The 20,954-nt window shown below is 38.7% G+C and overlaps 1 protein-coding gene across 13 annotated transcripts in view; it reads right to left on the bottom strand.

The window, feature by feature from the left end:
* Positions 1–406: 406 nt before the first annotated feature.
* The window catches only part of HECTD1 (HECT domain E3 ubiquitin protein ligase 1), a 115,772-nt gene continuing 95,224 nt past the window's right edge, over positions 407–20,954 (bottom strand). For all 13 annotated transcript variants that reach the window (XM_067534420.1, XM_067534468.1, XM_067534476.1 and 10 more), the window contains 9 exons: positions 12,125–12,252; positions 8,980–9,181; positions 8,682–8,819; positions 7,426–8,033; positions 5,133–5,211; positions 4,934–5,027; positions 4,199–4,349; positions 2,737–2,881; positions 407–1,889 (listed from right to left, as the gene is read on the bottom strand). In XM_067534420.1, the coding sequence (XP_067390521.1) occupies positions 1,752–1,889; positions 2,737–2,881; positions 4,199–4,349; positions 4,934–5,027; positions 5,133–5,211; positions 7,426–8,033; positions 8,682–8,819; positions 8,980–9,181; positions 12,125–12,252 (1,683 nt within the window). In that variant the 3' untranslated portion in view covers positions 407–1,751. The remainder of the gene's footprint in view (positions 1,890–2,736; positions 2,882–4,198; positions 4,350–4,933; positions 5,028–5,132; positions 5,212–7,425; positions 8,034–8,681; positions 8,820–8,979; positions 9,182–12,124; positions 12,253–20,954) is intronic.

The raw sequence follows: 20,954 nt of genomic DNA, 5'->3' as shown, positions 1-20,954 counted from the left end.
TGGGTTGTCTGCGCTGTGCCTGCCATTTCTGAGAGGAGATGGGGCATGAGAGAGGCTGTTCTTCAAACCCTCCTTAAAAAAATGGTCTTCCTGGGTCTGAGTGTAGCAGTTTTGAGGAAGAAGCCCTCGAAGCCAATGAGGAAACAGTTTAAAAAAACAGTCCTGTGAAAGCTCTTCTCCAAAGGGAGCCCTGAAGTCCCCCGTGTCTGCTGGGGGGAGGCACAGAATTGTGGGGATTTCTTTCTGAGGGGCTGTCTTTTAAGCCTGGGCTCAGAGCAAAGATCTGGTCTGCCTGGAGATGGGAAATACCCCATTCTGAAGACTGTTACAGAGGGGACTAAGAAATAGGCGTTTTTCTTATAAGCTCTTAACTGTTTCAAGATACTTCTTTTAGCAGTACTTAGTGTAGTAACATCTTATTTAGTTCACCTTTATAAAAAGTCACTAACTACCACAACAAAGCTACAACACATGGTTAAATCAAGACAACCATTGCTCCCTCAAAAAAGTTTAATCAATTGCATCATGTGAAGTATAGTCATTCATTCACTCTGACTCAATATGCAAACTTAGTATCATTCATATATTTGAAATATACCAAAAACACTGTGCACCAATATTGATATCTGCCAAGCTAGTTCTCAGAAAGATACGCCACAAAACTCTGAACAGCCTTGCTTAGTCGACAAGCTAATGAAAGGTAACATTTCCTCTTATATCCTAATTTCTATTTTTTTATCTTAGAAAAATAAGCCAAATTCTTCAAATAATTCTTTCAGAATACCTACATTTGACCAGATCAAAATACAGATAACAAGTCTATGTATTCACATGTGAGAAGTAGGAGAGAAATATTCAAAGACACTTTTGTACGCTGCAAACATTTTAATGGTTATTGTTGAGCATACACATTGGAAATTTTTTTTAAATTTCAAACTGCAACAAGTTAAATAAATGTTTATAATATACAAGGAAAGTACAACCAAAAGTAAAACTTGTTTTAAGTGTGCCTTGCACCAGGAACCAGTGTTTTTATTTATTTTTTAATAGCTTTATTGTTGAGCTGCACAAACACACTTAAGGATTTGATCTTTATAGCAGGGCATTTAAGAAATCAAAATATATTCCCAGTTGAAAGAAAAACAAAAGGTTGTGCATGATTATATGCAAAAAAAAACAAAACCCCAAAACAAAAAAACCCAACAAAAACAAACCAAAAACCAAATGAACAAAAAACAATGCTAGAATACTCCAATAGTGCAGGCACCATTAAAAAAAGAAAAAAAAGCTTGTGATGCCCATTGACGCTAAGATTTAAGGAAGCAAGTTTTTGACCAGTTAGTTTAAAGCCAGCATAACAGGGATCAGTGATGGCAACTGTAGTGTACAAGGTATTAAATGACAAACTTTACACAAATACACTTAGAAATGTATATCAGTGAACACTGAAAATCTGAAGATCTGCTCTTTGGAACTGTCAAAGAGAACCACCTTAATTTCCAGTCGTGCAAGCCCTTGAAGCATCACACAGTGTTCTGTGCCATTTTACTTGCTGGCTGTGTAGTTACAGGGATTTGTTTTGTCATTAGCAGCTAACAAACTTTTTCCATGTGTTCCTAAAGCCTCACAGGTGGAAAATAGGTAAGTCTCATCAGAGCACAGCGTGGAGATCATATTTTCTGCACACAAAACACAAGAGGCTTCACTAATAACAAGAACAGTTTCTCATGTCCCATGTTGCACAGAGCAGTTCAATTGAGATGAAAGCCTTTCTCCATAGTAGCAGCTAGCAGGCGCTCCCTCATGATCTCTTCAGAGGAATACTCAGGCAACTTAAGGTAATGCACACAGGTATTCACAGATGGATAACTTGCATCTGTAGCATCAACCTGAAAATAAGGAAGAATGATTATTATTTATATACTGCTACAGTTTACATACATGTTAAAAATACGTAGGTCCTTTCCTCTGTGGGATTTACAATCTACTTCATATTAGAGTTGATTGGGAATTTTTTCACAGAACTTTTTTTGTTGTTGTTGTTTGAAAATTCTAAATTGCCACAATTGAAACTTTTTGCAGGAACATATCAGTTTCAGTGTAACTCTCTTTGGAAAGGTTTCCCAAGTCCAGAAATTAATTAATTAATTAATTGGGGGGGGGACGACCCAGAATACCAAAAAGCCCAGCGATTAGGGCACACATCTGGGATGTGGGAAATCCAGGTTCAAGTCCCTGCTTCAAATCAGGCAAGAGCAAAGACTTGAACCTGAGTCTCCCACATATCAGATGATTTCCTCACCCGCTGTTCTCTCTCTCTCTCTTTCTCAATTCTGATGAAAAACTTCAAAAGGTTTCAGTTTTGTCCCGATGCGAAAAGGGAAAATATTTTAAATCTCTGAAAATTTTCACAAGACGGGGAAAATGTTTCCCACCCAGCTTTACTTCTTCATACATACAACTGTGAGATGCCAAAGGATGTGGGTAAACCAGATAAAAACTAGGAGAGATTGAACTGTAATTAGTTTACGTACGTATTTTCTTAGTTCCTTGTTGTGAGGATCTATGTGAGAGTACAGTCAGAAAAAGAGCTGGAATGGAATTTAGCATTGAAAGGCTAACAGAAAATAGTAAGCGTTCATGAGGAAGTATAAGATTAACAATGTGTTTTACTTAAGATGTAGTTTTTTTGTAAGCAAAAAGCTTAAGTTGAGAGAGACCCTGAAGAGCCTTTACCTTGCGTACAACAGTGAGCCGGGGGTGTAGGTTAGCCAGTCCTCCTGGTGGGAGTGTTGAACAGCCAGTAGTGAACTGGAGAAATGCTTTTCTTTCATCTGAAGACATACTGCACAAAACTCTCACAAATCGAAGGAAGCCAGGGCTAAAAAAATGAAAAATATATGAACACCAACAAAATGTTTGTGAAGGGAAGAGAATTTTGTAACTTGAGACATCAAAACAATATCTTTAGACAAACTTAAATGGCAACTGTTTGTTTAAACTATCCACGCTAGTTCATTACTGAATTAAGCAGCAAGCCCTTATAAGAAAGAAAAAGATGAAAATGGTAATTTTTAAAAAATTTCTTTGCCAAATGTTACATGGCAAAACCTACAGGGGGATATACCACTTCTCTATTATTCTGCTGGAGATGGAATAAACAGATCTCCATTAATTCTTTGTGTGCTAATGAGTAGTCAGGTAGAGTTCCAAGCCAGCTCTTAACAGATTCCACACACACTGGGCTTCGTCTCAGTTACACTAAGGCCCCTTTGCACCACTCTGGCAGTGTGAAATTACTTTAAAGGGGGCACATTTGTAATTTATACCAACTTTAAGGCCCCTTGACACTGCCAGAGTGGTGTAAAGGGGCATTTGTGTAACTGAAAATTCAACCTTCAGGGTTCAAACTTACCAATAAAGTGAAAACATAGGAAGTGGGTAACTCAAACAGTAAGCCTCAGCCTAAAAATGTACCCCCAGGGTTTCCCTACCGACACCACTGTTTTAAACACAAGTTCCCTATAACCAAAGAGACACGCCCACCTCCATTATATCACGGATAGAGTTAATGAACTGCATTCTGACAATGCACTAACAGGAATCTCTCAGCATATTCCAGCAAGGTCCACATACTTGCAAACAGCATGGGTATACAGAAGACCCCTGCTATACAGCACCTTGGATTTATCAGTAGCCTTCAGTTCCTATGACACCAATACACCTAAGAAAAATTAATTTGTATTCTACTGTTACAAAACCAGCTGTGGGAGTTCATAAAACTGCAGGGGTTCTTCATAGCAGCTTTCCTTAAAGTAAATAAACTGATTCCAGGACAGTCCCCAACTGAATTACAATTTAAACATTATATAGGTAAAAATAAAACCAAATTAATGTAATCCCTAAAAATTTCTGTGACAGTAAACTAACATCCAGGTTCAATTAACCTACTCTTTGGAATGTCAGTCTCAATTATTCTGCTTTTTCACCTCAACATCAAACTCCTCCTCATCCAGAATTAAGACTATCTATTGTAGAAATACAAAAATTACATCAGCTGCCATATGTTTATTCCGTATGATTTTCAGGCTGATCAGCAATCCCTCCAATTTGGAATTTTAATGTAAGGAATATATGGATGGTGTCATTGCATATATTTCTTAAGTAATATTAAAAACAAGTTTAGACAAATAGGCACCTATCTCGTGTGTAGCCCAGTTTAGGTTCTGTATAGTTGATGATATCCTCAGCTGCCCAAGAAGGTGACTGATTTCCACAAAGAATCATCTGAACTTCCTCATGGCTGAAGGAACTCAGCTTCTCCATTGGGAAGACTCGATTGAAGCCATCTTAATTTATAAAGATACAAGATAAAGTCACAAGAATGTATCCAAAATAAATTCAGCTTTTAAACATTTCATTCATTAAACTAGAACTAATATTTTTAAACTAAGGTTCTTTACCTAAGTCAAATGAAGGAATAGGATTACTATACTTAAAACAAGAGTTAATAATCACAGCAACTTGAAACTTTACTATACAACTGAGTGGCTCCGTGATTTTTCACAATTTACAAAAGGCTAATATTATGCTCAATTCTACCGTCAGTTTGCTTCAACTGTGTGCTATCCCATAACTTTTATATTTATTTTTTAAAAGAATATTTAGATTAAATTGAGTAAACAGTCTATTATTTTAAACCAGTTAGTCCTTTGTTTAGAATTGGGATTTGCTTGTGTATAACTATTTGCTGGCAATAGCATGCACCATAATAGCAAATGTCAGTGAGTTTAAAATGTGTCAGTATTTCTATCTTTTATACATATTAACTCTACCATTTTTTTTTTTACCATATGAAATTTATTTTTAAAACCGTGGTTTTGAGTGTCAACGTGTAAGCTAAATGTGCACAATCTGCTATAGTTAAAGTTACCTCTAAATGCATCCATCTGTTTCTGCACACCAGTCTGCATGCAGAAGTCAAACATCAGCTCCACATACTCCTCTGCATTGTCCATATTTACCATCTATAAAGAAAATATACACGATATGAAAGAGAGTCAATGTTGCATTAAACAGGATTGCTGAGATGGAATACTGTTAAAATCCTGGAAGGGCACTTGTTTCCTAACCTCATCTTCACCATTTGGCTTGAGATCCACAGCTGTAAACCCATATACTCTGGATGATGGACAGAACTGGAAATTCAAACTGCAAAATAAGGACAAGTATTAGTAGATTATTCAAATTTGTGACTGCTTTTGCAGCAAATACTAGATTTGTAATTATCTAAAACAGGATAGTGTCTCATTTCACTACCATGTAAACAGCTTGTGGATCATTTTATATAAGAAAGTGAATGATACCATATTAGAAAGCTACGCAATAGGCTACGTGACTAAAATAGATTTTTTCAATGAATTTGTGCATTATTGCACACTGTCCACTTTTTCCATTCTGCTTTGACACGTGTCAAAAGTTTCAAATAGTGAAACATAAAATATCTGTATAATTAGATTTTGAAACTTTTTTTGATAGGTCATCTTTTAGTTTAAAATCATACAAACAGGAACAAACATTCACAGTATTTCCAGGGCTGATATTAGCAGTGGCATGAAGCCACTGAAGTTACTAGACATTTAGGCCCTGATCCTGCAACAGGCTCAGCATGGACAGATCCCTTTGCACTCATGCAACCACTCTGAAATCAATGGGGATATGTGAGAGGGCAGGGCTCTGCCTGTGCCAAGCCTGTGGCAGGACTGGAACCTTAATGGATTGATAATACAGACAAATTCTACAGATCTCCAAACTCTTGATTGTCATTCTTGTGGACTCTTGTTATATAAATCCTGATCACATCACGCTTGCAACAGGGATTATAGAAAATTTGGTTATGAGTTATATACGTTTTATCTAGGTCTGTCAAATGATTATAAAATAATCGCAATTAATTGCAAGATTAAAAAAATAGTGATTAATTGCAGTTTTAATCACACTGTTAAACAATAACAGAATACCAATTTAAGTTTATTATAAACATTTTTTCTTACAGTTTTTTCTACGGTTTTAAATATGTTGATTTCAATTACAACACAAAATACAAAGTGTGCAGTGCTCACTTAATATTTTTATTACAAATATTTGCACTGTAAAAAAGATAAACAAAAGAAATAGTATTTTTCAATTCACCTCATACAAATGCTGTAGTGCAATCTCTATCATGAAAATGCACCAAAATAAAATTTAAAACATTCTACAGTTGTATTTTACATAACTGCATTCAAAAACAAAGCAATGTAAAACTTTAGAGCCTATGAGTCGAAGTGTGAAGGGGCATACAAATGTTTAGCATATCTGGCACGTAAATACCTTGCAACATCGGCTACATCAGTGCTATGCAAACGTCCGGTCTCATGTTCAGGTGACATTGTGACTAAGAAGCAGGCAGTATTGTCTGCCGTAAATGTCACCAAACTTGTTTGTCTTAGCTCTTGGCTGAACATGAAGAAAGACTGAGTGGACTTTTCTGAGGTGAATTAAAAAATACTATTTGTTTTGTTTATCTTTTTACAGTGTGATTAATCACAACTATTTTTTAAATCTAGTTAATTTATTTTGTGTTAATTGCATGCATTAACTGTGATTAATTGACAGCCCTAATTTTATCTAAGATTGTGACAATTAAATGAAGTGCTGGAAAGATCAAGCCATGCAAGTGTTCTATAATAAAAATCCTTCCACGTAAGAACTACTTTTTAAAAAGTTACCAACAGATTTTAAGCCATCTTTCCCCCTCCCACCCACCTCAATAGCACACACAGAGCTGCCACTCTTAATTTGTATTGACAGAGAACTCACTACTAGAGTCTGGGTTCCAAAAGAAACAAAACCCAGTATATGTTGTTTTTATTTATTTCAGTTTTCTCCCCAATAATAAATAATAATAATAATAATAATAATAATAAAGGTATTACCAGTTAATGCCATGTATAGGATGTTTCAAAAACACATCTTAAATATAATTGATGTAACAGAATATTTACCATTTAATTCTCTTAATAGAGGGCTTCACAACCTGTATCTATAAAAGTTATGTTTACATCCACCAATTAAATGCTGACAACTCTGGGGTCAAAGAAGGCAAACAATGCATGGTGCACAACAACAATTTAAGATAGGAACTGAAAAAACATGTTCAAGCTAACACTATGCAAAAATTTTAAGGATGCAGAATATAATTGACTAAATTGGGTTTTGCCAGAAAACCTGTGATAGCATCACTTCTATTAAATTAAAATATCACAGTAGCATTCAGAATGAAAATGAAATCTTTATTTGACTTTACATGCAGATTTTAGTAATTCCACTAAGCAGATCTTTGTGTATATTTTTATGTATAAATATAAAAACGAAACCTCTTACCCTAAATCCTCTATGCTAAGTGGAGGCCCGGAACCTGATGGATTCTTCAGCATTAATTCCTGTAGCTTTGTGTTCTTTTCATCTTCTGAAAGGCCTTTGTTACTTAAAATTTGACGTCTTTTAACTGAAAGGTCTTTAATGTCTTTTAAAAATCTGGCTCTGTGTGGGTTTACTAGTTCAAAGTCCTCCCATGTTAAAATTCCATTAAACCAAGCAGGGGGCTTAGGTTTTGGTGGATCAAGGATAAATTCTGACTTGGAATCTTCTTCAAAACTTCCTACTGACTGTGAATCATGTCCTTCTTCTGTAGAAGCCTCTGACTGACTTTCAGTGCAGTGTAAGTCTCTGTCGCCCCGTGACTCATAGATCAATTTACTCATATTACTTTTAATGTCACCCATACACATGAGTTTAAAGAAAGGTTTAGAAATGGGCAAATCCACCAGTCTGTTGTCCTGAATGCATTTAGCCAAGAAAATTCCAAGGAAATGAAAGAGTTTGGTTATTCTTTCAAGTTCATCACTATCTTGTGGGAATGGTGCTGTGAAAAGTCCACATGATCTCTGTACATAGTATCCAGGGGGTTTTAATCCACCTCCAATATCAACCTGGTTTTAAGGAAAAAGGAGGAAATGGTAGGTTTGTGCAATGTGAGTTTAAATATATACACTGTGTTTATATTGGTGTTATTTACCTTCTCAGAAGAAAAACATTTCATAAACATCCTTCAGTTTAACAAATTTATGGAAGTGTCCTATTCAAATGTAAAACCACACATGCATACCCCAAATGTAAAACCACACAAGCATACCCCTACATTAAAAGATAAAGTATGACAATCAAGCACTCAATAGTTAGAAAATGCTGGAATGGAAGAGCTACAGCTTCTCATTAACAAAATGACAATTTCTTAACCTGGGCAAAACAAATTGTATTTTTCCTTAATCTTGTTCTCCGAAACAGTTGAGCCATTTTAGCTGAAACCTTCCCAAAAAATTCAATCTGAGGTAGACACCTGGCATAGAAAATTTCAGCCTATATGGTTAAAGTTTGGCAGAGTTAAAAGCAACAAAAAAACAGAGAACTGTCATCATGGGAAGTGTCATGCAATCTTCATAATAATTGGTACTACCAGGCATGCCTATAATACATGTATTCAAGACTTTCAACTGTCGGTGAGAGTACCAGAGAGCTACTTTTATTACTACAGAATATTTGTTTTTCTCTGAACAACCACAAGTAAAAATGGTCCATACCTGACGTGATTCGTCATCTGGAAAATCATCATCACAAAGCCAAGTTCCCAGTTCTGTCCTCTGGAATTCTGCTGCCACTAGTGCATAGAACTCCAACGTAGGCCCCAGCCCTGTTCCTTCTTCTCCTAAAAACTCCACCTGAAAAACATAATCAAAGTTAAGAATGAAAAGAAACAGTAGAAAAAGAAAAGGCTCCATGTTCATTAGCTAACTATATCATTCACAGCTGCCTTTCATAACAGCGCACAAACTATAAAACAACATTTTAAAACTGCTCTGCGAGGGAGACATGTTTTACCTCTAGAACAGACTTTCTGTCTGCATGAATCTGCATGATATTTTCAGCCCATTCCATCAGGGATTCACCTCGTGGAACTTTCACTCTTTCATGTTTGAGGCGTCCAACTCTGAATTCTCCTGGATCATCCCGTCGCACTGTACTTGTGGTCCTTGTCCGTTCAACAGTGGCCTCACGTCTGTTCTGTAGCCACACAATTGCTCTGGGAACAGAAAAAAATTATATAGAGCTATTGCTTAAAACGATAAATTTTTTACATATTTCATTCATGGGAACCCTGAGACAAGCAGGTGTGCAAAAAAGTCATGCTGTTATGCCCTAAACACTATTTGCTGTATTGATTTGTTGTGTTTCTAAATGTTTGCAGAGGCACCTAGAATGTTTAGATACGTACCTCGTTTTATAAATTCAAGTAAGTAATGTAATTCATTTTCCATTATTAAAATGTGTCACCCTCAACTTCTGTGTGAACAATATAGCAAAACACAATACTGATATATAATATCTGAACGGAGTGCACAACTCCTACTAACTGCAATGGGAGTGAATAGAAGGTAATAATGCTTTGCATTTAAAGCAGTACTTTATATCTGAAGTTCTCAAAACAGACACTTGTTAAATTAAAACTCGCATTATGTTTGTGAAATAGATATACACTATACCAATCATAAACATGAGTATTTTATGTTACATAAAATAATTCTGTAACAAATCGACAAGCCAGAAAATGCACAGATAAGGTTGAAATACTGTCGTTCACACATGTAGTTAAGAGAAGAAAAATTAAAAATATAATGGTGTAAAGTACAGAAAAAATATTAAGTAATTGTAGCCAAAATATTCTTAAACTGTTAGAATTTCACAGGGAAGGTCTCCTTGTTAAGTTTTTTAAGCCCTTACCAATTAAACAAGAACAGCTACAATTATTATTAACCTATACAAAGGAAATGTTTTTAACTCTTTCATACCGTCTGTCAGCAACAACAAACCACTCCCTAATCTACCTACTTAGTTGCTTTTCAACTGTGGGCAAATCATTTCATTTTTTTATTTTTATTTTTTAAATATAAGTGTATCTATCCCACAGGGCTACTGTGAGGTTTAATTTTTTTAAGTGCTTTAAGAGCCTCTGTAAATTGAAAGATATACAAAGTATGATTAAAAATAAATTGCATGTAGTATTATCTAAAAGATGCCTTTTATATGTAAAGAATATTGTAAAACATTTCCCTTGTATGGTATACATTATAAACACACACACACAAATTCCGAGGTAACAATCATGTGATGGTTTCAGATGCTTGTGCAGTTTAAGTTTCTCAAACCAGTGTAATTTATCACAAACCTACCAATCCATCAAACAAGTAGTCAATAGTCCACATCTCTGAGCAACTTCAAACAGCCACCACATTCATCAGCTGAACAGAGAATCGTTTCTTTCTTCTCCCTTCAAATTGTACCAGCCCATGGCCCAGGATGTTCATAATTCAGCTTTTCTATATACCAGTGATACTCAGACCTCAGTGATTCAAGAACCAAATTAGCACTCAACATTACCCAAAAGAGCCACAGGAGTGTGAATTAATTGTTTCATTTACTATTTTATATATAAAATTAATTAAATAAAAATTAATAAAATTATATTTTATATAAAATTAATTCTCACAGCAAAATGACTGACCAAATATTATTTTATCAACTACAATTGGTTAACAACATAGTAAAAGCATCCTGATTGGTTAATAACTTAGCTTGGTTAATAATTAAACCAGAGTATTTTAATATCGTGTGCTGCAAAGAGCCACAGGAGACATACTAATGAGCCTCAGTTTGAGTATCACTGCTATATACTATTCTATAAAAATACCAAGATTTTAAACCCAAGTTTCATGGCAATGCAGAGCACGAAAAAAGGAGCATTTTTCAGTAGGCAGAGAAAATGCCAGCCTCATTGTTTCATACTTCCTAAGTATTAATGTAAGCATGTTAAAGAACAAAAATATTGTGTGTATATAAAAAGAAATTGATATAAGGGACCAGTGTCTCCTTTTCTTCTTTTCTTGTGCTCCAGTACTGGAAATGTTACGGGGAGCATAGCGCAAAATGCTGGCATAGTATGGTATCAATTTTTCTTGATGCAGGTTCATGCAGATCATCCCAAACTCATGTTAATAAAATCCTTCTACCATGCTATACCATCACGTAGTTTGTATGCATCACATAAGTAACAAAGTTTTAGGAACGTTCTAGAGTATTAAAAATGAGTCTTTGCTAGTATGGTCACAATGATGCTTAGTTCTCCTTTTCATTACATAAAACTAAACTCACAAATGTGTCTTAATTGTCTATATGGCTCTTACTACTATGCTTACCAATGTAGTCTGTGCTGAAATTAAAACATTCAGGATCAACTAGAGCATTGTAAAAGACACTATTAACTGTTTTACTACGCAATTCCCTTGCTGTATTTGTTATTTTACAGTTCTGTTATGTAAATATACTTGTTTTAACATTATGCACATGCTCAAACTGTTGAGACTTTAAATGCAATAAAAATAAATGATTCCAAAATACACAATCACCTAGGCACTTACACTCTGTATGAACTATAAAAAAGGTACATATTTTGATGTATTTTTCCAAACAGCAATTTAAATATGACTTCACATTAGACTTTAACAACTCCTAATGGCAGAATATGGATTTAGCTGCGTTTTAAGAAGTTGATTTTCTACCTTAGCATGTAATAAACTATTTGATTTGAGACCCAACAAAATCATCTCCTGTTATAGCACTGTCTGCCAGCTACAACACACATGCAAACTAAACTGACATGCTGAAAAGCTAACTGAAGTTTCCCATGGAACATCAAACCACGTAAAGGCCATCCATCCCACAATCCCCTGGCACAGTGCATAAATAAATAGCTGTAAGTTACCAAAAAACTTATTAAACATTCCCAGATTTTCCCCTTTTCTTAGAAAAGAAGTTTATTTTTTTAAATGCCCTAAATTGGGAAAGAAAAACACTCCTAAGATTTTTCATGCTAAGGGAAGCCAAAAAAGGGTTTTACAGTGAATTGAAAAACTATAATTAAACACTCAAGACATCTCAACTTACATTCACATTCTGACATATCTCTTACCTTGAGGCCCCAAATGCTGTGCACGTGAAATACAGCTGTCTAGTTTCAAATGGTATCAAGAATGGACACTTGCTAGTTAACTGTTCACACCAATCTGGCAAAGCTCCACTTGCTAGTGCTAATGGTTCCTGTAATTTAACAGAAACAATGCTTTAAAATACTGGGTCAGTTTATCCAAGCAACATAACTGACAGATGCACCGAGAGCAAGGTCTACTCTGAACCGACCTTTACTCCTGCAGGTGGTGCCTGTAACATATTTTTTTAAAAATCAGTGAATGAGAGGGTTGATTAAGTTTCAAAGACTCTGTCTGAGTGGGAAGTAAGGTGTCTGAGGGCAAACCAGCCACTGAGAAACATCATAAACAACTGGGACATCCATCAGTATGGAGGTACTGCAAAGGGATCTGAGTAGCAGGGCAGACAAGCACATAAGTCAGTCCATATGTCTAAAGCGCTGCAAATCTGCAGATATCTGCATCCGCAGATGTGGCTGTATTGTTTATCATCTTTGCGGATCTAATGGAGATCCAAATTTTTCTATCAACACAGGCAGTGCTTAATTTGTGCCAGGGCTTAGCCCAGGCACCTCTTAGCTTGGCAGGTTATATCCCCGGTACAGACTTATTCCTTTGAGTCTGTCAGCACCCCCATGCACAGAAACTATTGATCCAGCACTCAGGCCTCCTCTCCATCCACCACCCATGGGGGAAGGCTGCAGCTCCAGCTGCAGTGCTTAATTTGTGTTGGGGCTTGCCAGGGCTGAGGATCCTAATTTTTGTATCCGCACAGGGCTCTAGGTATAATCTCCCCTCAGAAGACTGGTTATCTCCCAATAGTTTTGTACTTTTGTTTATAAATGGCTATAAAACTCTCTCCTCAGTTCAGCAGGATGCCAAAGAAAGGGGTGGGAAAGAAGTACTAAGGATCAACATTTTTTCCCCCTGAAAATACAGCTTCTTCTGATCTGCTCAAGCATACTGAAGGAATGATTAAGGAGAGCAAAGATAATGTAAGGACCACAAAAAAATTAAAAAGAAAAATCTGAAGACTTGAGACAACTCATTTATAGAACCTGAGACCATTATCTAGATAGCTGAAAATTTAAAAAAAAAAAAATAAATTGAAGACATTTTGATTGACCTTAAAGGGGACGGGGACACACACACACACACACACACACACACACACACACACACACACACACACACACACACACACACACACACACACACACACACACACACACACACAAGATGAGTGGAGAAACTGAAGAACTTTTAAGAATCAGGAGTGTCAGAATTATTAGATATGAAATGTGGTTCTACTCTTTAAAAATAGTTTTATTTTTATCAAGATTCATTTCAAGTATCAACAACTTCACATCAAGTTTGATCAACGCACATCTAAAAGGGCAGGTTTTCTAAATGTCAATCTTGCAAGCTCAGTCTGAGATCTAAAAATAAAGTTCTTTTTAGCTCTCATTATCATCAGTAATACAGATACTGAAGGCCGGATTCTTCCCTCAGTTACACCAATGCAATGCTGTTATCTTCAAAGGAGTTATACAGCACGCTACCAAAATGTCACACAAATATAAGCAAAGGAAGAATGCGGTCCTGGAACAAGAGTTTATTTAGTAATGCACAAACCTGTACAGATTTCAGCTCACTCTCCTGTAACTGTGTTGTCTCTACAGTAACAAGGGTAACAAATAGCAAATAAATAACTTATTTTCGTTCCTTAAGTGAGCAGACATCACTCAATACATACAGGGAGAAAATCAGTTAGGTAAAAGGATGTCATTTTTAGAGAGTCTGCCATTTTACAGAAACGCTATATACAGAGTGGACCTGCTCTTTAAGGAAAAGCTGTTGATTATCCAGAACTAAACAAACTGAACCCTAGTTTGCAATCAGTCTACTATATTTCAAGCAAATCATAGGCTTCAGAAGGAAAGCAAGGAGGGAAAACAAAGATTTCTATATATTCCATTTTGTTGTGACAAAACAAGGTTTTAATAACAGTGAGAGTGGCCCTCATGTAAATGTCTCTCTTTGTTTTTTGTAAAAGTATGCAAAAAGTGCCTGACGTTCTAAGTATCACTGACCCACGGGACAAACAAACCGTCAACTAAAACTAGCATCTAACTCCACCAACAGTCCCTGAAAAAAATCACCCTCAAAACTCCCCATAAGTTTTACTTTTCCTTTCTAGGTTCTGCATTTATTTTTAAGAGGAAGGGCTAGATTTTTGTTTATGCGCACAGGCCTTCCTCAACTAAAAACAATCAGAGGTGTCTGGGTGTAGGTGAGATGGAAGCCCTCTGATGTTTTATTGATCCATTATGTATTTGTATTTTTCTACAAAGTTCAGAAATATTACCATTATCTTTGGGATAAGTACAAGTGAACAATGAACTGCAACTTCTAGATTTGGGATTTGAGTACTTTAGTAGTAGTATTGTACATGAATTGGATCAATTTATTTTAGTTTTCTACAAAGTAAAATAGAATATTTATTCCTTAACATGATTTTCAGCTTATAAGTAAGCTTCAATTTACTGCTTAAAGAGGGGGAATTTGTGGATTTGGTCCCTGGTGCAAATGTAGGTAGAGGTGCTGCTGATGAAGTGAAGGAACTTGCAATTCTGCAGGGGGCTTCATGAGAGAAGTTTGGGAATACTCAAATTTGTTATCTACAGTCACTCCTTGTCCAACTCCAACGTTTAGGACTTGGCTCCACTAGATTCAATCAGTGGAGCCAGAACCTGGTTATTTCACTTCATTGTTGTATGCCATTGGCCTCGACAACACCACTTCTAACACCACTCTTAGATAGGAAGGGCCCGTAGCAAACAATGTCCATTATCAGATTGTATAGCTTTATGCCTAAAAAGCTCCAGAGGATAATTATTGATCTAGTGCAGCCAAGTTAATAGCGGACAGCCAGGCAATGTCGCATCCTGACCTTAATAGATCTTCAGGGCTTGATATGCAGGGACTTCATCTCTGAGGCAGGCTATATGAGTGGGAAGTTTCAACCGGTGGTTACCAATAATTACTTCAATCCTTTTAACGCCAGTTCTCAATAATACATTCCTAGTACTGATATAATCAAACCATCCTATGCCCTGCAGTCGCCGTTGGCAGTGTATATGAAATGCCTTCCTCTCCTGATGTCTTGTTTAAGCAATGTCCATGTTTCAGATCCGTATAAGAAAACTGGACGTACATAGGTTTGATAAATCCATACTTTGGTATATAATTTCATCTTCTTCTGAGCTCCAATCCTATGCAGATCCTTCATGGCTGAGGCTGCTAAATCAATTTGCCTTAGGGTGTCTGTCTGTCTGTCCCCATTTGATGACAATTTACTGTCTACATAGATGAAATCATCCACTACTTTCACAGTTTGTCCAGCAACTCAGGTGTGTTGTATCACAACTTTTATGTCAATATTCTGAATTTTTGCTTTTGGCCAAGAAACCCTTAGCCCAAGGGCAGCTTCCACATGCTGGAAGCTCTCTAGTGCATCTTAAAAGTCATCTGCATCCTAGCCAAAGAGAACATCATCATCTGCATAATTCAGATCAGTAAAAGGAGTGGAACCAACAGTTACACTGGTAATGGCGAAGATTTGTTCAAGGAGCCAATCCATTGCACTACAGAAAAGGGCTGAGGCCAGGACACATCCCCGCTTCACCCCTGCTGTAAAACCTGTTGGATCTATGGGTCCCCAATTGCACTGATGGCCCTGAATCATTATGTAGATCTTGAATTAGTCTCAAGAGGATGTTGGGAATGCCTCATAGGACGTTCCACATGCAGCTCTACCAACAAAATCGAAGGCTGCCTTTAGTACTGAATGAAAACTGGGAGCAACGGATTCCCTCAATACCACCGACTCCTGTACTGCCAAAGATACCGGTACCAACAGTGATAGCAGGTCTCTAACAGTGGCAAAAATGCTGGGTATGGATGGCACTATAGTCTGAGGCCTTTCTACAGTAAGGAGCAGCAGCCATTAGCTACAAGTAGGGAGTCACGTCCCATCTAAACTGCACAAAACAACAGACTATCTAGTTGTTAAGCAAGCATTCCTGCCCTAGGGGATATAGAACCAACACTGACCAGATAAGCAGACAGACCTTAAAATGTTGAAAGAAAAACTTTGCAAAACAACACTCTGTCTGACAGAACCATTTATCAGCAATTTCAGTTTGGAAATCTATGAGCGAAGGTTAGCAAGTCACACTTCCCTTTTGTTTTTATCTTTAATTGTCTCTGTTGGAGCTGCAGCTGTTGCGTAACTGATTTCACAAAATTTAAATGGACCCGTGTATGTAAAAGCTAGTGTGCTAGGATTGGTTAAATGTATTGTTTTGTAATACATTCACAAAAATGAGTGGTTAAAGCATAGATAAGCAGGACCTAAGTTTGACTATATAAATTGGGGTCTGAGAAGAAGTTTTTTTAGAACCTAATACCGGATTTCAGCTCAAGGTCAAGCTGCTAGAACTCTGATAACCATGCATGACCATTTTATGCAGACACCGGAGCTCCAGATGATCTGATCCTGACTGGCCATCAGGAGAAGTCTGCCTGCTTTATCAGGAGTACTGAGCATTGTATGCTTGGCGTGTGTATTTTGTTGATTAATTGCTAATAAATATAAGTTGCATTTGTGTGTGAATGGTCCTTCACAACCCATAAAGGGCTATTGCACCCAGAAGAGGAGGAGAGGTCTCTAAATCTGTGCAGGTAACAGGCACCGCAATAGCTCTGATACCATGCTGCCTCTCTGAAGTAATGGCTCCTGGACTTTAGGCCAGCTGCTTCTTGTGCTTTTTCCTAGGCACTGGGGATGGAGAATGGTGCTGGGATATTTGCACAGCAGGAGGAGCACTTCTTGCTGAGGTACTCTGTGCCGAGTGCGACTCGCTCGGCTCAGAGAAAGGTCTCAGTGCCACCTCCATGAGTAAAAATTTCAGCTTGGCCTCCTGGTCCTTCTTTGTGTGAGCTTGAAGTCTCTGCAAATCTGGCAGTGGTCCCCAGCGTGAGCCTCTCCCAAGCGCTTCAGGCAGCTGAAGTGCAGGTCGCTCAAGGGTACAGCCTTGCTGCAGGAGGTGCAGGACTTGAAGCCCAGCGACTGAGGCAGGCCTCGGCACCGAGCAATGGACAAAACAGGGCTAACTCTCCGAGTTAAACAAACTACACTAAAAATGGACTAAAAAACTATCTAGCCAAACTATATACAATGATAAGAAAAAGAAGTTCACAGAGAGCTTGCCAAAGCAAGGATAACTGTTCCAGTGACCATCACGGGAGGTAAGAAGGAACTGAGGGAGCGTGGGGTCAGCTGGGTGCTTTATACCAGCGCTATATGTACGTGGCAACAGAGGGCACTTGAGCCACTTTGACAGGTAACACAGAGGGGAAAATTTCTGGCGACTCTGCTTGGGGCACACACACCTACAGTAGAATGCACATCTGCAATCACTCAAAGAAGAGGCAGCAGTTACTCACCTTGTGCAATAAGGATGGTTCTTTGAGATGTCTCTCTCTACGGGTGCTCCAGTGTAAGTGTATGTGCATCCCCGGGCTTCTGATTGAAGATCTTTGGGAGCAGTGTCCATTTGGCCCACACATGCACTCTTCCCCCTTGGGCTCTGCCTTGAGGCTAATTAGTGCTGCCTGGGAAAAGCACTCTCAGTTCCTTCTCTACTGCAGAGTCCTTTTCAAGAACTCTGAGGCAGAGGGGAGGAAGGTTGGTCGTGGAGCACCCATATGGACACACATCTCAAAGAACCATCAATAGCGCACAAGGGGAGTAACTTCCTCTTCTTCTTCTTCGAGTAGTCCCTATGGGTGTTCCACTGTAGGTGACTCCGGAGCAGTATCCCAGATGGGAGGTTGGGGCTTTGGAGTAGGATGATAATATTGCGTAGCCGAAGCTTAAGTCAAAAGCAGAGTCCCTAGCAATTCCACAATGTTCTGCAAAAGTATGCACGGATGCCCAGGTGGCTGCTCTGCAGATTTCAAGATTGGGACGTTTATGAGGAAGGCGACCAAGGAGGAAATTGACCTCGTGGAGTGTGTGAAGATTCTAGCTGGAGGTACTACACCGCGAACCTGATAGCAGTGTTGATACAGTTTGAGACCCATTTAGAGAGCCTTTGGGTCGATACTGCAGCGCTTTAGACCTATCTGCAATTGAAAGAAAGAGCTTAGCAGATGTCCTAAAAGCCTTTGTACTGTCCAGGTAGAAGGCCAGGGCTCCTAACATCCAACACGTGAAGTATGGCCTCTCTGTTATCGCAGTAAGGCTTAGAATAGAAGGTCGGGAGGTGAATCGGTTGGTTCATGTGAAAAGATGAGGTCATTCTGTGTATGGACTTTGGGAGTGGCCTGAGAGTAACCTTGTGTGAAAGAAAACTTTAAAAGGGAGGTCCACCCTATGTGCCACTATTTCCCCTATTCTCCTTGCAGAGGTGATGACAACCAGAAGTGCTGTCTTCGTTGACAGGTATGTGAGCAAACAAGTGGCCATAGGTTCAAAGGGCAGCGTAGGTAGGTCACTGATATTAGAACATTGTGGGAAATGCACCAGTTCCAGAACTTTAGCACCTCTGAGCAGAGGGAGAACAATCTGGTGCCCCTCTGACAATTTATGTAGTACATGCACAGGATGTTGTGTTGTCTTTCATGACTTTCATGTACCTCTGATCAGCGAAAGAAAGTGAGCACAAGCATTCCCAACCGCTCTGAGTTTGAGGAGGTTGATGTAGAGAGTCGCCTCCATGGGTGGCCATTTGCCTGGAGTCATGAGGTTGTTGAGATGTGCCACCCAACCTATGAAGGATGTATCCACAGGGAGAAACAGTGTTTGGGGTGGGGGGGGGGAGGGTTGTATGAACGTTTGTTGGCTCTTTCCACCAATCCAGGGAGTGTTTGACCCAGGAAGGCATCATAAGTAATTGTGAGTAAAATCCTTTGCCTCAGTGATGCAGTGGAACGGATTCTATGGAATGGATTCCATCACCTAGATGGATGAGGTGATCTATCTCCTGTCCTCTTGCATCTGACAAAGTGGGTTGCAGCCCACGAAAGCTTATGCCCACAGAAATGTGTTAGTCTTTAAGGTGCTACAGGACTCTCGTTGTTTTTCCTGTCGTAACAATCTCTCAAGAGAAGCGATCCTGAAGAGGGATTAGGGTTAGAGGGGAGGAGGGAAGTGAAGTGGATCAAACAGCCATGGGAGATAATTTCCAAAACCCATCTGTCGGATATTACATATTGCTAGTTGGGACGGGACAGAGGAAGGCATCCAAAGGGATGTGAGAAGTCGGAAAGTGGCAGCTATTGTCAAAGACAGTGGTCTCTTGGGGCCTTGACCAATACATTAAAACTGACGTTTCAAAGTGTAAGACTGTAATGTCAAGGATTGAGGGCCTGATGGTTTGCACCTCAAACTTGGACCTTTTTCTCTGTAGTTTGTAATAGCAATGTGATAGGAACTGTAGTATATGCAGTTTGTGAAAATACTGAGCACTAAATTTTCTTTTTTGTCCAGGTGTATAGATACCCAGTGACTGAAGTGTGGCTCTGGAGTCCTTAAGCATGTGGAATGATGCATTGATCTTCTCAGCAAACAACTTAGAGCCTTTTAAGGGGAGGTCTTCAACATTAGTCCAAATCTCCTTCGGAAAACCTGAAAGATGCAACCACGAAGCTTGCTGCATCACAACCACCACTGAGATGGAATGGGGCGCTATATCAGCTGCATCAAGTGCTGTCTGGAGTGTTGTTTTGGCCACTAACTGCCCCCATTGATAATGGCTCAGAATTGTTCCATTGTGACCCCAGTAGATGGTCAATAAAGGTGTTGATTTTGGCATAGTTCATATAATCGTACTCTGCTGCTTAGGCCTGGTAATTTGCAATTCTGAATTGCAAAGTAGCAGAAGAGTAGGGCTTCCTCCCAAATAAATCAAGGCGCTTCCAATCCCTATCATAAGCTGGAATGATGTTGGCAGCCACAGGAGTTCACCGCATTAACCATGATGGAATTAGGCAGAGGGTGTGAAAAAAAATTCTGTATTCTTGGGGAGAGGACAGGGGATATAGTACTTTTTATCGGCCCTTTGCATGTTAGTGTGACCGATGCTGGTGTTTGGATCCAAAAGTGCCTCCTTGATAGGGATGACTATCCTTGAGGAGGATGTATGTAAAATATCAGCAAAACTCTGTAGTGTAAACCAGCCCTAAGAAGAACAAACCAACTAAGAATGCATTTCTAAAGAAGTATCCATGAACCGACTGCTAATTGCTCAGTCTCTAGCCAGGGGTGGTTGTGTTTTGCCTGCATGGCATTAATTAGCCTCAAAGCAAAGCAGGAGGCAGAGCGTGTGTGCGGGCCGAATGGACACTGCCACCAAAGGTCTCTGATCAAAAGCACAGGGACACACATATACCTACAGTGGAGCACCCACAGGGACTCTACTCAAAGAAGTTATTTGCTTATAGCTGCTGCACTCAGTGCATGGCCCTCCCCTTATAAAGCAAAATGATAATTTCTTCTGTCCATTCTGCTGGTACCTTCTCAGTAGTCCAAGCCCAGACAAAAGTTGTTGTAATGCTACACTTATGGACTGTATGGTGTACCTGAGAAGTTCAGGAGTTATGCCATCATGTCCAGCAGCAAGTCCACTTTGCAGTTTCTTTATGGCAGAGCAAACCTCTTCCAATGTAGGTATATCTATACAGATTTCTGAGTCAGGGATTGCATCTACTATAAACACATCCAGACCTGAGCATGGGGTCACTTCA

Source organism: Emydura macquarii, unplaced genomic scaffold (assembly GCF_026122565.2).
Source record: "Emydura macquarii macquarii isolate MOO-44397 ecotype Brisbane River unplaced genomic scaffold, CSIRO-AGI_Emac_v2 contig_374, whole genome shotgun sequence".
NCBI classification, from domain to species: Eukaryota; Metazoa; Chordata; order Testudines; family Chelidae; genus Emydura; species Emydura macquarii.
Note: the sequence above shows the minus strand (reverse complement) of the source record. Positions and strands in the feature narration are given on the sequence as shown.